Source organism: Drosophila montana, unplaced genomic scaffold, assembly GCF_035044405.1.
Source record: "Drosophila montana isolate Dmon_TW-CO22-7 unplaced genomic scaffold, ASM3504440v1 contig_3733_1, whole genome shotgun sequence".
Taxonomy (NCBI): domain Eukaryota; kingdom Metazoa; phylum Arthropoda; class Insecta; order Diptera; family Drosophilidae; genus Drosophila; species Drosophila montana.
The window spans coordinates 11,556,588-11,578,415 of record NW_026998620.1 but is presented as its reverse complement, the minus strand read 5'-3'; the positions used below and the strand labels follow the sequence as shown (position 1 = coordinate 11,578,415).

The 21,828-nt window shown below is 38.4% G+C and overlaps 3 protein-coding genes across 5 annotated transcripts in view; 2 read left to right on the top strand and 1 right to left on the bottom strand.

Moving 5' to 3' along the window:
- Pde6 (phosphodiesterase 6) overlaps window positions 1-17,617 on the top strand; it is a 67,169-nt gene extending 49,552 nt beyond the window's left edge. The window contains exons 4-14 of one of the 2 annotated variants that reach the window (XM_064693859.1): window positions 8,237-8,501; window positions 10,181-10,426; window positions 10,524-10,789; window positions 13,103-13,192; window positions 13,258-13,584; window positions 13,654-13,897; window positions 13,956-14,047; window positions 14,124-14,447; window positions 15,210-15,363; window positions 15,426-15,585; window positions 15,653-17,617. In XM_064693859.1, coding sequence (XP_064549929.1) covers window positions 8,237-8,501; window positions 10,181-10,426; window positions 10,524-10,789; window positions 13,103-13,192; window positions 13,258-13,584; window positions 13,654-13,897; window positions 13,956-14,047; window positions 14,124-14,447; window positions 15,210-15,363; window positions 15,426-15,585; window positions 15,653-16,265 — 2,781 coding nt within the window. In that variant the 3' untranslated portion in view covers window positions 16,266-17,617. The remainder of the gene's footprint in view (window positions 1-8,236; window positions 8,502-10,180; window positions 10,427-10,523; window positions 10,790-13,102; window positions 13,193-13,257; window positions 13,585-13,653; window positions 13,898-13,955; window positions 14,048-14,123; window positions 14,448-15,209; window positions 15,364-15,425; window positions 15,586-15,652) is intronic. The other variant, XM_064693860.1, reaches the window with a different exon arrangement.
- Window positions 17,618-19,275: 1,658 nt separating this feature from the next.
- On the bottom strand, window positions 19,276-19,698 carry LOC135437153 (uncharacterized). The gene has a single exon (XM_064695016.1). It carries the CDS (start codon window positions 19,696-19,698, stop codon window positions 19,276-19,278), a length of 423 nt encoding a protein of 140 aa, XP_064551086.1.
- Window positions 19,699-20,788: 1,090 nt separating this feature from the next.
- Pdf (Pigment-dispersing factor) lies at window positions 20,789-21,499 on the top strand. 2 transcript variants are annotated; one of them, XM_064694293.1, is made up of 2 exons: window positions 20,789-21,156; window positions 21,232-21,499. In XM_064694293.1, exon 1 carries the CDS (start codon window positions 20,856-20,858, stop codon window positions 21,153-21,155), a length of 300 nt encoding a protein of 99 aa, XP_064550363.1. In that variant the 5' UTR covers window positions 20,789-20,855; the 3' UTR covers window position 21,156; window positions 21,232-21,499. The 2 variants fall into 2 exon arrangements, with proteins under 2 accessions (XP_064550363.1, XP_064550362.1); XM_064694292.1 differs by having other exon boundaries at window positions 20,789-21,147; window positions 21,232-21,493.
- The last annotated feature ends 329 nt before the right edge of the window (window positions 21,500-21,828 follow it).

Genomic DNA, 21,828 nt, shown 5'->3' with positions numbered 1-21,828 from the left:
TTCGGTGAAGAGAGCGATTCTGAGATAAGTAAGTAAGTAAAGCTTCCAAATTTTATGTGAAAATTGTACACTCAAATATCCTATACTTCCCACCCCCATAACTCGGAAAAATCTCACTCGATTTCCATAAGGTTTGGCCCATAAGGTAGAACCATATTCTAAAATGTAAGCCTAAACATACGTCCTCATAATATTTAATTCGTTAATACATTCCAAATATCGCTAGATAAAAATCATTTGTACAAGTAGCTATGATCTAATAATGCCGGATAGCTAGCCCTCCTCCCAAGGGCTGGTCAATACAGCAAACAGGCAAGCCTGCAAATATGAGGAGGCTTAACGCCCCGTAGCGAATCTTACATATATAATTAACAATAGGTCATATTACGTTTAAATAAGCTAACCAGCACTTGTTATAAGTCTATTTAAAAAACTTTAAAAACTATCCTGTGCTTTTAACTACAAAATTCCCGAATATTTATTTACCTGGAATTTGTATAATTTTGAATTTTTCTTATTTTGGTTTCGAATTGATCTTCATACTGATTGCTTGATTACAAAACACGACACCGTCGTGTTCAGTTTGGCCCACCTCTATTTAGCTCCAACTTCCATTGAGTAATTTAGCAGCTAAAAGCTGCTTGCTACAAAACTCAATCAGGTGCGCGGAAAATGAAATCTTTTGTAGCACAACTTCAGGTGCACCAGTTTATATTGTAAAATTGAATAAAACATTCTCAAAAGGTCTAAAGTTCTAAAAATCAAAATGACCGTAAATTATAAATGTCCCATACAAAGTACTATTATTACCAGAATGTAAAAATAAAAGTTGCGATGATCAAATAAAATATCAATAATCATTATTAATTACATATTATTTGTATAACTACTATTATTATTAATATTATTATTGTCATATATATACTTTTTTTAAATTATGTCCAGACCTCAAAGCCATTTTGCAATCAGTTAAGTTGCCTACAAATAGCCGAACCTAAATTTGAACCAAAACAGAATTATGGAATTACCTAAATTTATTTAAAACATATATCATTGAAGAATGGTTTTTTTTTTTTGCATTGCACTAGCGGTATTTTCAGTATTCTGAGTTAATATTAAGAGTGCTCTGGTCGGAAGTGCCGGACTAAAGGATACCCATAATCTTCTTCAACCAACCCAAAGGTTGGGGGGTGGTGGAGCCATAGCTATATAATGAAAGATACTTTAACTATATATACTATTCCAGAAACAACATGCCAATTCGGTATTTCGATATCGATTTTTATCGATTGCTGGGAAACGGGTCAGATTATCGAATATCCTCCAGCTCTTATAGGTTCTTAAGTCGACGCATTCATACATTCGGGCAGACAGACAGACGGAAGTGGCTCGATTGACTAAGCTATTGATGGCGATTAAGAATATATGTGGTTTGTGGTGTCGGAGATACTTAATTAGGTCTGTTACATTGCACAAAATCATTTCACCCATTATCAGGGCATACAAATAAACTGTTTAATTTGTAAAACTAAAAATGAGTCGAAGAATCTTAGAACCTGAGTTCATAGATTTCGAAAACACCAACTGATTCTTATGGCGAACCATTGTTTCAAACCGTGTACCAAGTCACCAAATAATTTGCATTAATTTTAAATAATGAATGAAGCCTCTATGGTCTGCCTGCCTGATCGGTTCACTTGGATAACTAATTTTCCGACGACTGTAGTTGAAAAATATTTGTCCAATTGGATATGGTATGCAATGTAAGAATGTATTAAATTTATTTCAAGTAATTTGAATTACACAGGCGTTGTTTAACCAGACGTGTTCCTTCTTCTATTTGCTCGGTTCCTGTTTCTCCTTCTTCTATTATTCGCCAACAATGCGGCTCTCCTTCTCTGGGCAGCCAACCTCTGGGCACGCTGTCTCCTCCTACGGGCGGCCCTCAAGCGTTGTCTCCTCAAACGACGCAGCCTGCGCCTCAATCGAGCCACGGTAGCATCAGAACTAGAAGAAGAACTAGACGCACTGGTGGTTGAGTCCGAAGACGAGCTGCTAGCTGCAGTGGTCGCAGTTGTTCCTGAAGCGCTTGAAGCTGTAGTTGTAGCAGCAGCTGAATCTGACGAAGCTGTTGTTGAGTCACCAGCAGCAGCAGCGGCAGGCGTAGTTGTATCCGCGACCGTGGTGGCACAGCTAGGATCTGATGCATTGGCAGTGTCTGCGCATTCGGTTGCAGTGCAGGCGCCGGCTGTTGCACAAGCCGCATTGCTGCCTCTAAACAGGCAAATGGCCAAAATGGCACAGCCGAAGATCAACGTTTGGATTTTCATCTCGAAGCCAGAGCGAGTGTTGGATTCGAATGTAAAATTGTGGCTCCGTCTGCCCATTTTATAGCGATTTTTAATTGTTGATTTGTGTTAAATTTTTTTTAACATTGAAATTGAAGCAGCTGTGACACTTGAATGCTCAATAAATAACCTAATATATTAAGACTGTTTTTTTGTGATTTGATGTTATATGCGTCACATTGGTATTTGAACAATTGTTAAAAAAAAACAAAATACCACAATCGAGCCGCACGCTTAATAAATAGATAAATATATATGTATGTACCCTAAAAATATATTGGCCAATGACAGACAGCTGATCGCTGTGAAACTCTTTGTATAAATACAAAATATCGAAGCACAATTACAGGCGCAGCTTAAACAATGTTAGTCAAAATATTTGGTGGGGTCAAGTCTTGCGATCTAGGTTTTTGGTTAACTATTGCGTTTGGACGGCTGTGACTGTGGTGAGCGCCATACTAACAAAAGAGCAGTCATCGGTTCAAACTCAGCAGCAATTGACAATTTTTATGTTTTTGTTTTTTTTCTTATTTTTACATTTTTTTTTGCTTTGTTTCGGTATTACTTTTGTTATGGAAACAACTTTAATTAAACTTATGTGAATATTTACAATACAACTTATTCTACTGTTAAGTCTAACATAAATTGGATCTATGCAGGTTTTTTAGATGCTTACTTTGTTTTTAAAGATAACGCATTGTTCAGAAGCCATCTAAGTTTTCCCAATCTGCTTTTCAGGGTTTCCGAAACACTCATGATATGTTTGTTAAAAGTCAAGTTTGTAAGATAAGTCCGCAATAAAACTACCGGACATATCTCTCTGCGGAGCGCATAGGCCACATTAGCGCATTTATTTAAATTAATGCCAATATTCCAACGTTTAGCCCACATTTCAAATTTGTGGAGATATTGCTGCAGGACGTCAATAGCTTCGTAAACACATTCATTTCTTGATAAGATGTCTGTGTCATCTGCAAATGTGTCGATGGTTTTGTCCTGTGGATCCACGAATTCAATTGTAGAGCCAGTGGGCATGTAATATGTACACACTCCCTTGATTTATGTTTGTTGATTTCATTTGTTATTATTCTCTTTGAAAAAATCAATATTAAATTTTATAAAATACAGAAATGGAAAGAGAATATGAAGTTAACAGAGAAAGAATATAGAAAAATAAGATAATTTTAGGTTATTGTATTGCGAACCATGTATGTAAGTAGGATGCCTGCACGGATAGACTGCGAAGCTTAAGATGGGTGACAATAAAATCAATGTTTTGCTGCTGCGGCTAAGGAATTAATTACTTAATTATAGTCGAAAGGTTCTGGCACATTGGTAATGCTTTATACAATTGCCAAGAGAGAAAAAAGGTATAAGCACCTTATTCTAGGTTTAAGTGAACTTATTGCTTCCTTATTGGCTTATATATAAAATACACATCGGATCTTTGTTGTTTAGCTTGAACTCTTAAATAGAGCTTAAAACTTATTTCAAGACTCGCCGTGCAAAAACCCTATTAGTGATACAAAATCATTGTTAAAAACTTTTTATATTCTTCAAAAGTGGGTGCTAGCATTTTTAGCTCTCCACAGCTATTATGGCAATTAACTATAGATAATAATGTTGTGCCTTTTGTTACTGGGTTTCAATGGATATTTAAACAAATGCTTCTAACATAAACATATATCTAGGCACAACTTTAGAAAGTTGTCAAAAGAAAAAATAACAAAAAACAATAACAATTTATAAAAACTAAGTAAACATGCGTTTGTTGTGAATGTTCAAGTTGATGTGAATGTTCCTCTCTGAATAGAAATATAGCTGCCTTTTGCTACCATCTGTTGCAAATACAATACCAAAAATGTAGAATAAACTTGATTAAATTGAAATACATTAAATGTGTAAATCGAATATTAATATTGATCATATTTAAATAATAATAAAGATCAACAATAATATAATATAGTGAACGCTTGCTGTCCTGTTATTAAGAAAACAACGCGCTTTTCTTACGATTCATTATATTTTACAGAAAGAAACTGATTTAAGCTTTAACCTTATCAAGCTTGTGCATGCAAGTTTTAATAAATATCGGTCATCTTTATTTTGCTATTTATTTACTTTTTTTCATTTGCTAAGAAACACAGCTGCGGCAAATAAACGCTGATTAAACAACACGTGCCAAATGTAATTTGGTGTTTGCTTTTCACGAAAATGTATACCAAATTTTATATGTTACCAAATGCTCGTTAGTGTTAAAAGCACTAAAGTGTTAGTGTTAAAAGCGTTCCAGACCTTAAGTAGCCCAAATTCCTAAACAATTTTCAAATTTATCTATTTTATTTTAAGCTAGCTTGCGTTTGCCGACCGAATTTGAATTTATTCCTAAAAGTTGAAATCAATGTTTTCCGGCCGTTCGTTAAACCCTTAACTCGCACTTTTCATGCAAGAGTCAGTGGAAGATCGAACGAAACTTAGAATTTCACACTTAAAAGCTTTGCCTACCATTTTCCGCTGAGATGGGGTGGAATTTCCGAATTTCCGATTTGGGCAGCGTATGATAAGCACACTTATTTCGGCTGGAGTGGCTAGTGACTACGTTCGACTGCTTGGATCTGATATGATATGGTCTGGTCGGACTTAGCTTTTGCCGGGATATGCACATACTCACGCACACAACAATAGAGTACTTCAGCCATGACACACGCACACACAGCCAAACACTTACCTTGCACTTGCAAAATCAAGCTAAATGCGAGCGACACTCAAGGACTCAGAGGATGTGTATGCATGTGTGTGTGTGTGTGTGCGTGTGAACAACTCTGCTGGCACATGAAAAAAGAAAAAGCGGCCAACGTCTGGCTTAACTGGCAAGTGTTTTACGGGTTCGAAAGAAGTAAAATTTTTTAAATTATTGCCAACTTAAGCGAGTGGCTTGCTGCCACACACAATTGCAACAGTTGCAGCTTAAAAATCTGCTGCCCCCACCTGGTTGGTTGCAGGTGTTGCGTCGCGTTGTCAATTTGTTTAAGTGCATGTTACATAATGCAAGCGACGGTTGACAGTCGACAGCTGTTTTATTGTTGCCTTATTGACTGACTTAACGAGGACTCTGGCCGCCAATTTCATCAGCTGCCGTTCTGCAGGGGGCATCAAACCGGGAATCTCGTTTAATTTGCAGTCGTGCCAAAGTAAAATTCCATTAAAAGTCGTTTGGCTTTATGTTTGCTTCCTTTTTTTTTTTTTCTTTTTGTTTCTGTTTTCATTTGTATTTATCTCCGGCAAGGTTTTAAAAAGTTTGTCGGGTTTGCATGTAGTTTTTATTGTTGTGCCAAAGCACAGAATGTTTTTTTTTTGTTATTGTTGTTGTTATTATTGTTGTTTTTACTGCTGGAAAAGTTCAGAGCCACTCGTTTCGGTTTGATTATTTAAAAGGGTCCTTGAAGCAGAAGAGGTAGAGAGACAAAAGCAAACGTAGTTTGTCCCCACTTCTCGCTTCTCTCTAGTCTCTGTTGTAGTTAATAAAACTACTTAGACGTTTAGTTACCTTGGCTTCTGTATTTTTATACTCTTGTCGAGGGTATTCGTAGTTTGTCACGAATTGTGTAGCGCATGGAGAGGGACGTTTCCGACACCATCAACTATATATATTCTCGACTCGATATAGACAACTTGTTTTTAAAATATCTTGACAGAACTTGACATTTTCTAGTCTCAACATTCTTCTTACATGGAGCCAAATCTTATCAACGTGTTGCTACCATATTATATAGCTCGATACGAAGAATCGTTTGAAAAACTTATGTTTTCAAGATATTTTGACCAACCACGCCTTCTCACAATATAACCGTATCAAATCGGACTACTACAGGAACAATCTCATAAAAGCATTTATAAGCCACATGTCCACAAGGGTATTTAGTTTTCGGCGAACAGAAAATGTCCGGTCTTTCTTGAAAGTGTTGTATTTATTTTAGATTGCAAAGAGCGACTTTGCAGGTAAACATTTTAATTACTTTATTTCAAAAAAAAAATATAACTAAAATGCTTGTAAGTGAACTCTGTTCTAGCAAACAAGCCTTAAAAAATTTATTTATTGTATTTCAATAATTGTTTACTTCTCTGTTTATTTAATTATTTATGAGACTGTTAAGCCTGTTTAGCCTGCAGTTTATGGGCCATTTAAAACAATTGTATTTAATGGATTTTCAACGATTTTATATTTAATTGTTTTTAAAGCAAAAGCATGAACTAAAATAATAATAATTTCTTCAAATGCTATTGTTGGAAATTTAATTAGGCCAAAATAAAATGGGACAAAGGCATAGGGACATAGGGAAGCGAGAAGGAAGACTGAGGGCAGCCTTTTAATACGAACAATTTAATTGGCTGCTATATTTATAATATCCATTAAGCCGCAAGAATATTTTTATGATAATTCAAAAATGTTTTTTTATTATACGGTCAACATAGAATCAAAACATGCAGCACACGCAGAAGTTGTTTAGGTTGTGCTATCTATAAGTTTAAAGAAATTGGTGGGCGGCTTTAAACCAAGAACCAAACGTGTAAAAAGTTACGAGTTTCTGATTTGAATATAATCAATATAATATAACCAAATTTGAAACAATTGCGACCCCCTTTTTTTAGAAAATATAGAAAAATGGGTTTTCTGAAATCGTTATATTATAGGTATCCTTTCATATTTTTTGTAGTTCTAAATGTTGTCAACTTACATTTACCATTTTTTATGTTAACAAATCAAATAATTTTTAAATTATTAAAATTTTAATGTACAAATTGCGTTATTGTTGCTCTATCTATTCGCATTATGTTAGTGTAAAATTTCTTGAAGTTCGCTGAGATTTGTACATTAAAAAAGCGTACGAAATATTTGTAAATAATTCATTTTGGTCTTAAGGGTCGCAAATATATATTAAAGAACCGGGTTCATCAAACGCGTTCAAAACATTGAGCTCTGTGTTATTATTATCATAAATTGATCATAATCAGGAAAATGTGAATACATTTCTTGAGCTGTTGCTGTCCTTCCAATAAAATAACTTCTGTGTCATTAGACATTTATTTTTAAACATATAATTATCGATATTTTTGTGCACGACACGAAGCCTGCTTCTGTACGACTGGAAATAAAACAGCAACAGCAACAACAACAAAAGCGAAAGAAATAATAAAAATACAATAACAAATTGCCTTAATTTGGCAAAATTGTCCCACAACATAGTTAGAAGGGTCCGTGGGGTGGGGAAAAGGGGTGTTGGTGGCTGTCCACAAAGCTGAAGGCAGATACAAAGGCTAAATTGAAGGCAAAGCCCGGTCGTGGTGGATAGGCGCGCAGCACGCAAAGTTCCCAGGCTGGAGGTGCCCTCGTAATTGGCCCCTCGCACGCAGCCGAAAGGGCATTTTATATTCAATTACCAGCTTGGAGGAGCCGGCCTCTTAAAGCAAACTGCTAATGGTCACCTTTGACCGGGGCGGGTTCAGTTTCATTTCGAATCGAACGCGGGCCAGATGACAAGTCGCATGGGTTAAGTGCTCTGGAATTCAAGTATTGAATTTGGCTGGAAGTACACGTGTGCCGCAATATTGAAAATAATGTGTGTACATTTGCATAATACATATAGTTGAAGACGCCTACAATAATGCCCGCTTATCGTTCTATTAATATCAAAGCTGAGTGGCAGAGCAATTACAGCAGTTAATTAAATGCCGCCCACGGCCACAGAATTCAATTATTTCAGGAGCAGGAGCAGGGCGAATGGAAGCTCAAGTGCGCTTCGTCCTGTTTATGATTGTAGTACACAATTTAAGCCATTCATTAACATTTATTGTCCATGTGCTTGGTCTTCCCTTCCCTTTCCATGCAGAAGTCACCGCGCAAGCTTTCCAATTCATCGGTGCATGCGCTGCCCGAAAGTCGACGCCATTTGATGGAACTGGACGAGGGTGAGCTCTTCATGGAGCTGATACGCGACGTGGCCAATGAGCTGGACATTGATGTGCTCTGCCACAAGATATTAGTGAATGTCGGCCTGCTGACCCATGCGGATCGGGGATCCCTCTTTCTGGCCAAGGGCACGCCCAACAACAAGTATCTGGTGGCCAAACTGTTTGACGTCACACAAAAGACAGGTGAGCACCAAATGCCAATACGAATTTTCGATTTCCAGCCATTGTCCAAATGTTGCCAGGCAACGAGCGAATGGCAAAACTGAATGCACTGCAAATGGAGAATGAGCCAAATGGTAGTCCGCTTTAATTAAGTACGCGCTGCACAAAAAGATCCCAACTAACAATCGAATGCTGAATTGAATGCAGCTGTGTTCAGAGCTAAGGGTATGCAGCAGGATGCAAAGTGATTCCGGATTGGGGAGAATAATGCCTGAGCATAATAATGCCTGTTATTTAACAAAGACCTCAAAATGAAGTACATTTTTTAGAAATAAATTGAAATGATTGTCAACTGAATAACTAGTGCTGAGTTTTAAGGAAAATATAAACTCAAATCTTAAATGTGAGAGTTGCGCTCTGTATTTCTGGCCTCAACTATGCCAAAGGTTTAAAGTTTCGTTTGATTTTAGCTTAAATTGTTTATCATAACATCAAAACATTATATGAGGCAAAAAAAATGTAATTTAAATTTAAATTTAAATGAATAATTTTTTATTGAAAATTGACTTATTGAGTACCTTCACTATTCGACCGAAGATAGAAAGATATGAAGGCCAACCCTCGTATAAGCCGAAATAATCATTTTTAACTTCAATTCCGAATCTTTCAATGCTGAATGTAAATGGAAAACCCTGTAGAATATCAGCCTACATTTTAAAATAAATTTTTCTTTGCTAAATTTAGACTTGACGGACTTATGAGATTATACAGCTTAAGCCACGAGCTCCTAGCTGTGCTGAGATACAAGATAATGGCATTTTTTTTATTTTATTAAAAATTGAATTTCAAAAAATGTGCTTTTATTTATTTAAGTAAAATAATTTAAATTATTGTTGCCGAACTCTTAACTGATTGAAAATATATACTTGCATTAGGCAAGTTCCAGTGCAAATTGTCGACTACTTAACCCTCACAAATTGGCGCTCATTAGCGGCTGGGGTTCGGTTGGACGATGGAGGCGGGAAACGCATTAGCAAATTAAGCCTAAGCGGAAGCGGGCATTAAAAGTTTTTGGCAGGCCAGACCATAAAACTCAAAAGGTTGCTATCAAATGAAAAATAGATGCTGGCTAAAACGTGTTCAGGCAAACAGACTGGCAGTGAGCGAAAGCGGGGAGAGACAGGGAGACAGAGGGAGAGGTAAACACACATACACACACAAACAAACACATTTATTTGCAATGAATCTCGGTGTGTGTTTCGTGCGTTAAAGCCGCCTCTTCCGCTACATAATTCAGATGGCAAACGTTTGGGGGCAAGACAAAAAAAAGATTAGAGCTAGAGCATAACCAAGGTTTACTTTTTGGCACACACACCCCGCACACCCCGCACACCCTGCACACCCACACACGAGTACAGCTACACATGTGAATTGGCCATGCAAATTCAGCTGGGACTCACGAGCTGCGAGTCCCTGAACCAAAAGCCCGAGCAACATTTGACTTTTAGCGCCTTTGGCCTGGATTCCGGACTGGCATTTGTTGCTTTCAGCCACGGCTGATGTATCTTTCGCGTGGCAGACTGAATATTTTGTCTATAAATTTAATATTTATTTAGCTATGTGTGCGTTGGCGTTGCCTTTTAATGATTTATGCGCCCTGCCCCTGCCCCTGCCCCTCTCCCATCTACTCGCTTTTATAGCTCTCAAGGATGCGGTGACACGGGCGCGAGCCGAGGAGATTATTATACCGTTTGGCATTGGCATCGCTGGCATGGTGGCGCAGACAAAGGAGATGATTAACATCAAGGAGGCCTACATGGATGCGCGCTTCAATTGCGAAATCGATCTAAAGACCGGCTACAAAACGAACGCCATACTCTGCATGCCCATTTGCAATTACGAGGGCGACATTATAGGCGTGGCACAAATCATCAATAAAACGAATGGTAAATAGAATCCCAATCCCAATCCCAATCCCAATTGCAATGCCCATAAATTGGCTCACTTGTTACATTCGAGATTTTGACAAATGTTATCCTGCAGGCTGCATGGAATTCGATGAGCACGATGTGGAAATATTTCGCAGATATTTAACATTCTGCGGCATTGGCATACAGAATGCACAGCTTTTCGAAATGTCCGTCCAGGAGTATAGACGCAATCAAATCCTTTTGAATCTGGCGCGCAGCATCTTCGAGGAGCAGAACAATCTCGAGTGCCTTGTCACCAAAATCATGACCGAGGCCCGCGAACTGCTCAAATGTGAACGATGCTCGGTATTCCTGGTCGATCTGGACTGCTGCGAGGAGGTGAGTAAATGCCTAATGATGCCATAATAGCCACAGCTGCTGCTCGCAGCCCGCCGCCTGCGAATGCCGTCAACTGCTAATGAATTCAAACGTTATTTGGCGCCGAATGTTGTTGCTGCTGCCGCCACATTGTTGGCCTGCTTTTCCAAGTACATGGCACATGGCTGCAATGAAATGTTTTTCGCTGTCCGCCCACACATTTGGGGCGTGGCTGGTTGGCACGACTGTGGTCGTGGCTGTGTCGCTGTCAGTTTCATTAAAATTAAAATGGCTTAAACACCAACGCGTCCATTTTGTCTTTCTGTCTGTCTGTTTGTCTGCCCGTCGGTTTGTCAAGTTAACTGTGAGCGCACCCCAAGGAAATTAAGATGTCCAATTTATATTACAATTTTTCTTTTCTTTTTCTTTTTGTGTGTGTATGTAATATTTTTTTCATCCACCAAGCCGGAAGCTAACTAACTTCCAAAGGTAAATTAAGCCAAGACCAGGCAATTCCCATTGAGCTACTAAGCAACGCGTCCCACTGCCTTTTCTTCCTCCGTTCATTATGTTAGGCCCGAACAAGCGCTTAATCTGCCAGCATTCCTCTTCTGGCCTCTAGTTCCGACAGTCTGTGTTAAGTGCATGACACCCAAATAAACCACCTGGCCCGTTGTTGACTCAACCCATTAGCAGAAACAAAACATTTGTTCAAATGAACAGCCAAAATAAATGTTTTATATGCGCGTCTCAGTAATCAGTTTTGCTTAGGTTTTGTCTGCGATATATATATATATATATATATATATATATGTATATATGTATATGTCGTATATCATATTAATTATTGTGATTATTATTTTTAAATGTTAATGATTAAGTGTTAGTAATAAAAAGAGAAATTGACAGAAGCTACTGTTATTCAAGATTTCTGTCCTACTAGTATTAGGGATCCTGCTGAAAGCAGTGAGACAAAGAAGAATGTCCCTGCCGAGCATGGCCCCAGTGTGTTGTGTAACGTTCAGTTTAGTATTCAGAGTTAAGTGTTCACTAACAATACTAAAAGACAGAGAAGAACTTAGAATGAGAAGGGCATGAACGTGCAAGTCATAGTGAATGGGCGTGCTCTTAAGTGTGCCTCTTTATAAAGAAAATATCAAAGCAATTAAACACTTAACAATCTATTCAGTCTATTTTCATAATTAGCTATATTTATTAAATAGCTTGTAAGATTATTTCTGCCTTATGCGGAACAGTTTGAACTCAATTTGAAATTTAATTGCAGAGAAATGAGCAAAGCAGACTTTTTAGATTTTATTTTGTATTCGCTTCTTTACAAATTGAATGGCATAGACTAATTTTAGATAATTGTTTATTTTATGTATAAATAATTGGAAACATTTTCTAAAGTGATTTCTTGCTAAGAATAATGTACAAATTTTGGTAGAGAATGTGAAGATTTCAAATAAAAGTGCATTTTTATTGCAATGCAAGTATCTATAAAATATATAGAAAGAAAACGTAAATACATGGATACATAGGTTTTCGGAAAAGCACACGAAAATTATTTTCATTCCTGCCGAGCTACTTACACGAAATACTACTTAAAAAGACGACTTAAACTTTTGAATAAATTGCGTGATATTTAGAAATATCCCATAAATACTTGGAAAACTTTCTTTTGCACTCAAGATACATATAAAACAAAATATATATAAATATCTTAAATATGCATAACATGTTATGATAATTGTAATTTATAAGCTGAACAGCTCGAACAGAGTGAAAAATGTAATTAATTTGGGTAACTGAGTCGAGCGTATTAATTATGATAATATTGTTTTTAATTAGATATATTGCATATTATATGTTATTCCATTTGGGGCAAGCAATGTTACTTTTTGTTTTTGTCAAACTATATTTATGGCACTTTGTGCAGCTAAATTAAATGCTGATTGCTGATGATTGCTTATTCATTGGGGTCTGCATTCAAATGCGATTACCCCACAAATTGCCAATTAACTCGTGTCCGATAACGTAAATACATATATATATTATATATGTGTATATATGTAGATGTATGCAAATTATGCCTGGCCACTTCAGTAAAGGTAGCTCGGGAAAAAGTTGTTAAAAATATGCCAAGTCATGTGCAGCATATCCGTTAAATGATGTGCAACGCGGTGGCAGGCAAAAAAAAACGTTGAGTGCTGCCTCGATGTTGTCCCAGTGTAGGCAAAGGCAATTTATCAGCGGCTGCACGGGGAGCGGCTGTTGCTCCATTAGTGGCAGCCACTTAATGTCCATGTACCTTGCACATGCCCTTTTTTGCAGAGCCATTTGGAGAAGATAATCGAGAAGCCTCATCAGCTGGAGCTGCGCGCCACGCGTGCCATTCAAAGCGGCGACAGCTTCGAGGAAAAGGTGAGCATTAAGGTTGTTCGTCCTTTCAAATTTCACATATCCCATATCATATGTGCGTGCGTAAGCCTTCAATCCATTATCCTTATCCTTGTCGCTTGCAGCAAAAGATGCGCAATCGTTTCACAGTTCTTTTCGAGCTGGGTGGCGAATCTCAGGCAGCGAACGTATCCAGGCCCTCCATCAATGATCTGAGCCACTCGACGCTGGCGCAGATCGCACAATTTGTGGCCACCACCGGACAAACGGTGAACATTTGCGATGTCCACGATTGGGTGAGGGAGCACAATCAAATCCGCGCTGAGGGAGAGATCGATAGCACACATGCCATACTCTGTATGCCCATTGTGAATGCCCAGAAGACGGTCATAGGCGTGGCACAATTGATAAACAAGGTGGGTAGCTAGATTCTCATGTCTAATCTTCAGCACAGTACCTGCTGATGGGCTGCTGTTTCTGTGCAGGCGAGCGGTTTGCCCTTCACCGAATCGGATGCCTCCATATTTGAGGCGTTTGCCATATTCTGCGGACTGGGCATACACAACACACAGATGTACGAGAACGCCTGCAAGCTGATGGCCAAGCAGAAGGTGGCGCTGGAGTGCCTCAGCTATCATGCCACGGCCGGTCAGGATCAGACGGAGAAGCTCATACAGGATCCCATTGCCGAGGCCGAGACGTACAATTTGTACAGCTTCACCTTCACGGGTAAGTGTCCAAAATGCCACCAGATCTTTGCACATGCTCTCTTATCAATCCCATCCAGACTTCGATCTGGTCGATGACGACACTTGTCGCGCAGTGCTGCGCATGTTTATGCAATGCAACCTAGTCTCACAGTTCCACATACCCTACGATGTAAGTGTCATTGCCATCAAGGTGCTGCTGCACAGTTCTGACAGCCAACCATTGCCAACATTGCATTCCCTTCCAGGTGCTCTGTCGCTGGGTGCTGAGCGTACGCAAAAATTATCGTCCCGTCAAGTATCACAATTGGCGACATGCTCTAAACGTGGCTCAGACAATGTTCGCCATGCTTAAGACGGGCAAAATGGAACGTTTTATGACCGATCTGGAGATACTTGGCCTGCTGGTGGCCTGTTTGTGTCACGATCTCGATCATCGCGGCACCAACAATGCATTCCAAACCAAAACCGAATCCCCATTGGCTATACTCTATACCACCAGCACCATGGAGCATCATCATTTCGATCAGTGTGTTATGATACTCAACTCCGAGGGCAACAATATATTCCAGGTAATAATCATATATATTTATATGTGTATACAGAGAGTGGCGCGTGTTATCCTACTCGGCTTTGGTAAACCTTGAACTCATGGGAGATTTAATGATAAAAAAATTGCGACTCTTATCATATTAATCAAATTTTAGATATTTAATTTTACTTACCCGGGATATTTTTATGAAAAAAAATCTTTGAATAAAGCCCAATCTTTGAAATATAGATTGGAATCAAGAATTACACATTTTGACAATTTTGGTGAACATTTTTTATTGAATTTAATTTTTTTAATTGCCAATCGACATTATACGAAAATTATACCCGAGTTGTTTCAAATAAATTTCCTAAAATTCGAAGATCTAACTTTTTTTTCCGAAAGTAATTTGTTCCTGAAAGTATGCTATATAATTTCTCTATTGTAGAACTTTCGTTGGTGTAATTTCTTGCCATTTATATTCGCCTTTAAAATCATCATACAGCGTTGTGGGATTCGGTTCTAAATTACATTCTTCATCCATGTGATGTTAAGGTACTAAATTATGATTGTACAGGTTCTACACTTAATAAATAAATAAATAAAACAAACAAAAACATTCTATTCGCCAGGTAAAAATCTTGCCAGGCCCGAATTTTCGAACCTGAATAATGCAGTCACATTTATCGCTGAAATGTTTTTCCCTTAATGTTATTGCAATCATTAAGTCAGTCAAGACAAATCGAAATATATGAAATATTTCTCAATATATATTCCTATGGGATTTACTTTCCTTCAACAGGCGCTGTCGACCGAAGACTATCGCTCTGTTATGAAGACTGTGGAAAGCGCTATACTTTCCACCGATTTGGCAATGTATTTTAAGAAGCGTAACGCATTTCTCGAACTGGTCGAAAACGGCGAATTTGACTGGCAGGGCGAGGAGAAGAAAGATTGTAAGTACTTACAACTTGAGGCACATGTCGCGTATACGTAATATTTTGGAATCTGCCTTTAGTGCTGTGTGGCATGATGATGACGGCCTGCGATGTAAGTGCCATAGCCAAGCCCTGGGAGGTGCAACATCGCGTGGCCAAGCTGGTGGCCGATGAGTTCTTCGACCAGGGCGATCTGGAGAAGCTGCAGCTGAACACGCAGCCAGTGGCCATGATGGACAGGTAAGCAAACCGATAAATAATAATATTGTTGCATAATATAACTGAATATTTGTAACGTGACGCACAGGGAACGCAAGGATGAGCTGCCCAAAATGCAGGTGGGCTTCATTGATGTCATTTGCTTGCCGCTCTATCGCGTATTATGCGACACATTCCCATGGATAACGCCGCTGTACGAGGGCACGCTGGAGAATCGACGCAACTGGCAGGACTTGGCTGAAAAGGTGGAAATGGGCCTAACCTGGATCGACCATGATACGATTGACAAGCCAGTGGAGGAGTTTGCGGGCTGTGCCGATGAGGAGATCAAGGACATTGAGTTCACAGTGACCACGCTCAATTGCAATCAGCAGTCGCAGCATGGCGGCGACGATAGCCACACGCCGGAGCATCAGCGCAGCGGCTCAAGGCTGAGCATCAAAAAGACCGGCGCCCTGGGCAAAGTAGTGCGCTCCAAGCTATCAAAGACGCTTTACAACAGCATGGATGGCTCCAAGCCGAAGACATCGCTCAAGCTGCTCGAGTCGCATGTCAGCGAGGATATGGACGACAAGAGTCCGACGAGCCCATCTCAGCCGCATTTGGGCAGCGTTGGGCGGATGTCCGCATCCTCATCCACATCGTCTGCCGGCACCGTCGACAAGAGCAAGAAACGCTCCAAGCTGTGCGCGTTATTATGACGAAAGCCCTCCAATTAGAGTTTGCTGACCCCCTCCAGTGCGGCTGGCAGTGAGACTGACAAAAGCGGAGGGGGGCTGACCGACTTCTAATTGCCTGAACTTGGCTGGACAGTGTGCTAAGCAACAAATGCCAGCCAGCAATCCTTACATTTAACATCTTGAATGACATTGTCTTAACTAACTACTATAGTATCTAATTTATGTGCAGTTCAAGTTGAATGAATACCTTTTTTGGTTACTCTACGTGTATATGCCTATAAGTAGAGAACAACACACACACACACACACACACACACACACAGACACAAACATACCCAAACAGCAGAGATAATTGCAATATTATACCTAAGTGAATGTCAAATCATGTGATCTATTTAAGGTCCTAAAGGTCAAAGCGCATGCGCGTTATGCCTTTCGGTATACTCTCTCCTTCTCTCTAACTCTCTATCGGAATCTGAATCTTACCTGTAAGCTCTTAGGTGTTTGTACTCCGCTCGCAGCTAAAACCAAACACTATATCTAAATAGATTATCAATATTAAGTAGTTCTCTTCTCGTAATCGAACCGTGCTAGTCAAGAGTATGAAATACCAACTATATAGCATATATACTTACATACATTCACACTTACATTTATAGTATGTGTAACCTTGTGTATGTTTAAGCATGAAATTTAATGAGGCTATGACACATATAACATATATTGGCTATCAAGGTTAATGTACCCAAAAACTATTACAACTAGTCCGCATGTGATATCTACATACACGTGTTGTACTCGACCTATGGTAAGTTGTGGTTAAAGCTTTTACTATCTAGATGGCATAACTAATTAAAATACAATCTACACTAAATTAACAATTAACTATAGTAAAGCACAATTTGTGTGTTAAATAGCAACACGCAATTAACCTACTCGTATATGTTTAGTTAAACAAAAAGAACTTGTGAAGAATACAAACTATAGCAATATTATATGATATTTCTAGACTAGCTAAACTATCTAACATATATACAAAAATCAAAAGACACTCAAATAAATATGGTATGTACTTTGTCATTTGTGAGCACAGCACAGGATGAGAATATTGTAAACTTAATACATACCAACGTTTAAATATTGAAAAATAATAATAATAATAATGAAAAATTAATTGTAGAGACAAAAAATAAACACATATTAAATGCGTTGCGTGGCGTCAATTTTGTCAATTTTTGAATTCAACTCAAATCTAAATGGCAGATAAGCAAATCGTTAGTATATTCTATTAGCACCTATTCAAATAGTGATTAACTATTTATATTAACTAAAAGATATGCGCACTATTGTGTATCCCAATCTCTCTCTCTCTCTCTCTCAGAGCAAAGTTGCAAAGAATCTTACTTTATGTGTGTATAAAGCGGTCAAGTATATAGCGTATTCTACAAATATATGCTACTACAAATATATATACATATATGTGACACTTGTAATTGTTTACAACTAATTGCTAATGCTTAAATGTAAATTATAGGCACCTCATTATTTGTGTAACTGCAGCAAAACAGTTGAAAAAAAAACAAAAAGGAAAAAAAAAACGAAATACTATTTTTCTAGCTATTCCGTCGCGCCATTTGAGAATCAAAATCCAGACAACTTTATGAACAAACTTTGGAACTTGTTTATCCGTTTTTTCAATTGCTTTACCTTGAAAACCCCCTCAACTGGTTTTCAGGGATTATGCAGTTTTATAAATGCCAACGATATGGTAATAAGTATGAACACAAACACAATCAGAAATTAAAGTACGCTTCAATTGTCCTTTGTCCTTTGGCACTCACCCAAACTCTCCTTGGAAATCATCCCATTTTGTGTAAATAAACTAATTTTGAGTTGATTTTGAAACAATGAAAACATTGTTGGGCCGCGTCGCAAACGCGCTCTATGCGAATACTCTGCGTTTGAAGTCCTCAACAATATTATAAGTTTGCTGGAATTTATTGAAATTTTATTAATTTGTGTAATTAAATATGTAAGAGAATGCAATTGAATCAAAAATAAATCACACCATTGAAAATTCTAAAAACCTGTCTTTCGCCCTGAGGAAAAGTGTCCCCTCCAGCTGTGCAGCTCTGCGGCGACACCGTCCCACAAAGCAATAAAGTAAAATATCTAGGATTGCTCTTGGACCAGCGACTAACCTTCAGACTCCACATCACGCCGGTGGTTAATAGTTGCCGAACCAAAATCGCCAGCCTATATTGGCTTAGGAACAAGAAGAGCAAGCTTTCTCTCAAAAATAAGCGTACAGTGTACCTCCAGATGGATGTACGGCATTCCCTATTCCCAATTCCCTAGATTGGAATTGCGCCAAATCACGGATTGTCCATGGTATGTCAGAAACTCAACTCTGCATAGAGACTTGAATCTGGCGGTTGTCGAGGACCAGATCACCTTCCACTCAAGCCGATACAACGATCGACTGTTGGTTCACAGCAATCGCTTGGCCAGATCCCTGGCCAGATTCGGTGGCTCAAAAGGCGCCACTTTGGCCTTCTCCCACGAGGGAGCTCACGGCGCAGAAGGCGTCCAGGAGGTCACCTAAGGCCGTAATTCATTGCGACTTTAACTATAATAGAACACTCTTGTTTTCTGATTGGCACTTATTTAAAATAACACTAAAAAAAAAATAGTTCACTTCATAAAAGGAAGAGAAGAGTACTCTATAATGCTGTCTATAATCATCACAGAGGACCCTGAACGGATGTCCTTTGGCCTGCTAAGGCACTCCACTATCCATAATTGATTTAAAATGAGTGTTAAAGCTTTTTCGTAATAATTATAAATAATAAAAAAATAAATAAAAACTTGAGTACAGGGTATTTTCTTTTTAAAACAAAGTTTCAAGTTTACAGCTAGTCTTCTGTTGCTCTTTCTTAGCAACTTTTATCAGCGTGAGTTTTCAAAGGTAAAGGATAATGTTTTCTGAATATGTAATTTTTATTAGTCAGAAACAAGATATTTATTGGCCTTAGCCCACAACCACAACACGCGCATTATTTTGACGCTTCTTGAAGGACGCGGCTGGTGCCCGATTGCGATTAACCCTGATGCGACGGACATTCGTGTACTGCAAATTGGTCACCCTGACAACCTTTCGCCTGGGGTTACGTCTGCTACGGACTGTTGTAGCTGTTGTAGCTGTTGCAGCTGTTGTTGTTGTTGTCGCTGATCCTGATGTTGCCTCCGTTGTTGTTGTTGTCGCTGATTCTGACGTTGCCGCCGTTGTGGTCGTTGTGATGGCCAAGCACTCCGCGTCATCTGCGTTTAGCTCATCCGTGCAATCAATGCAGTCGGTTGGCACACCAGGCGACGTACAGACGACCGCCTCGCTGACTTTGATCATGCAAAGGACCAACACGGCGGAGCCCAATAATATTGCAAAGATTCTCATTTTATATATATATTTGCAAACGTTGATACCCCGAAACTCTTAATAAAATATGTCCAATACTTCTGCTTTTATAGAAATTCGCAGGCTTTAACTATTTTTCGCAAATTTGCACAGATGTATTTGATAATAATATTAATACATATTTTCTTTTGTCTTGCCTACTTCTTTGTTTGTTAGTTTTTTTCCACTGTGCGAAAAAAAAGTTGCTTCTTTCCTGTGATTTGTGGTGAATAAATAACACATATCGATCCTCATAGATATGCTATTAAATATAAAATTTATTTAAAAGAATTGCATATAAATAATCTAAATTTAACATAAACTTTAGTCACAGCCTGGGCAGGACATTCATTTAATAACTTTATAATAATTAAATTTTTCAAATATTGCTTGAAGCCTATCGCTTCTTTAAACTAAAAGTACACAAAGGCAACAGATACCTTGCAAGCCCTCTAATTAATATACCCAATTAGTTAAAGTCAAAATAAATATATATTGTTAACGTTTTTGCAATCTAATGCTAATAAGGAAACTGCAAAATGATTAAACGACTTTCAGTCAAATTTAATACCCCATCAAGGTCGAATTGGCTGTTCACATTGTTGTACAAATATTTGGGCTATATTTTTGCCAAATGCCTATAAAAAAAACTGTGTTTGCATTTGCTGTGCGTCGTTTCTGTTATAGATTTTGGCAACAGCCATAAAAGCGAATGTGAATATTAAATGTAGCATTTCATTTGATGGCTCATAGTCTAAAATTAATCGAACGACGACCACATACGAGCTTGTTGTCAGTCCAAGACCAGAACATCCAGTGCAAGCAAATAGCGCAACGCTTTTGTCTGTCTGATGATGCTGTTGTCCTCGGATTTGTGACACGCACATAAAATGCTGCATAATCAAATATTAGCCATGGGGCGACTGGCAGCGAACGTTGCTTATTTGCCTGCGCCTGACATATTTGCCCTGAAACTGACACGGACACTGCGACTGGGTTTGCGTCTGGCTCCCTGCTGTGATTTACCTAAGCGTCCGCCCAGTTATCCAACGTGCTCCGCGGACCCTATATAAGTGGTGCCAGCGACTGGCATTAGTTCATTCCTAGGTTTCAAGTGCTTTGGTCCTGTTTCTGCTCTCTCCTGGATTTCTCTGGCTATGACTTGTTACGCTCTTACTTTGGCTCTACTGGCGCTGGCCGGCTGCATTTGCTGTACTTTCGCACGGGCCTCGCCCGACGAAGAGCGCTACGTGGAAAAGGAGTATAATCGGGATCTGTATGACTGGATTAATAACGCAGTTCGATATGCGCCCGTCCAACCGCCGGGTCCGCCCTGCAAGCATCCTTACTTTCTAGACAACTCGCTTAACCCGAATATGCGGATGCCAAAGCGAAACTCGGAACTGATAAACTCGCTGCTCAGCTTACCCAAAAACATGAATGATGCGGGCAAGTAAAGTGATTAATGTCCTGATGACCGATTGCTGATGAAAATAATAACAAATCAAATATTATATGTTTTCTATGAAACAGAGAAAAAAGACCGGATATAACTAAGTACATACATATGTCGCTTTGGAGATTCTATACGTGAACATAAATATATATGAAAACAATGTGTAAAAAAAAAATACAAAAAAAAAATAAATAGTCCTTTAAGCCTGGCCTGCGCTTTTATTATATAAATATAACACAAAATAATTCAGAAATAAGTTTGTTTGCATACATATGACATATGACTCGAAGGATTCACCAATTGCCTTTTTGTTGAAACTGTGCAAAATACTTAAATTAATTTATGTTCAGTTTTTGGCAACTACGTATATATGTATATATATATTCTAAATAAATTCTTAAAAAAAAACTTAAAGTTTTGAAAAAGTTTTAGAACTATTATTTAAACTAAGCACAATCAAACATTTTTGGCACCATATTTTATAGTTTTGATTTCAATAAACAGTTAACTTTCTTTTCAAACCAAAAACAAAACTATTGTCGAAAAGTTCTCGTGTTGGCTAAGTAAATACCTTAAAAAAAAAATAAGTAGGCACAAGCTAAAGCACAAGCCGTGCCACGCATATTTGTTTATAACATTTTTAAGAAATTTGAGTTTTGTAGATCTTTATTAAA

Coding starts and splice junctions, on each gene's coding strand:
- LOC135437153 (XM_064695016.1), bottom strand. CDS start 19,698: ATGAGAATCTTTGCAATATTATTGGGCTCCGCCGTGTTGGTCCTTTGC.
- Pdf (XM_064694292.1), top strand. CDS start 20,856: ATGACTTGTTACGCTCTTACTTTGGCTCTACTGGCGCTGGCCGGCTGC. Junction 21,148..21,231: donor CAAAAACATGAATGATGCGG/GCAAGTAAAGTG, acceptor TCTATGAAACAG/AGAAAAAAGACCGGATATAA.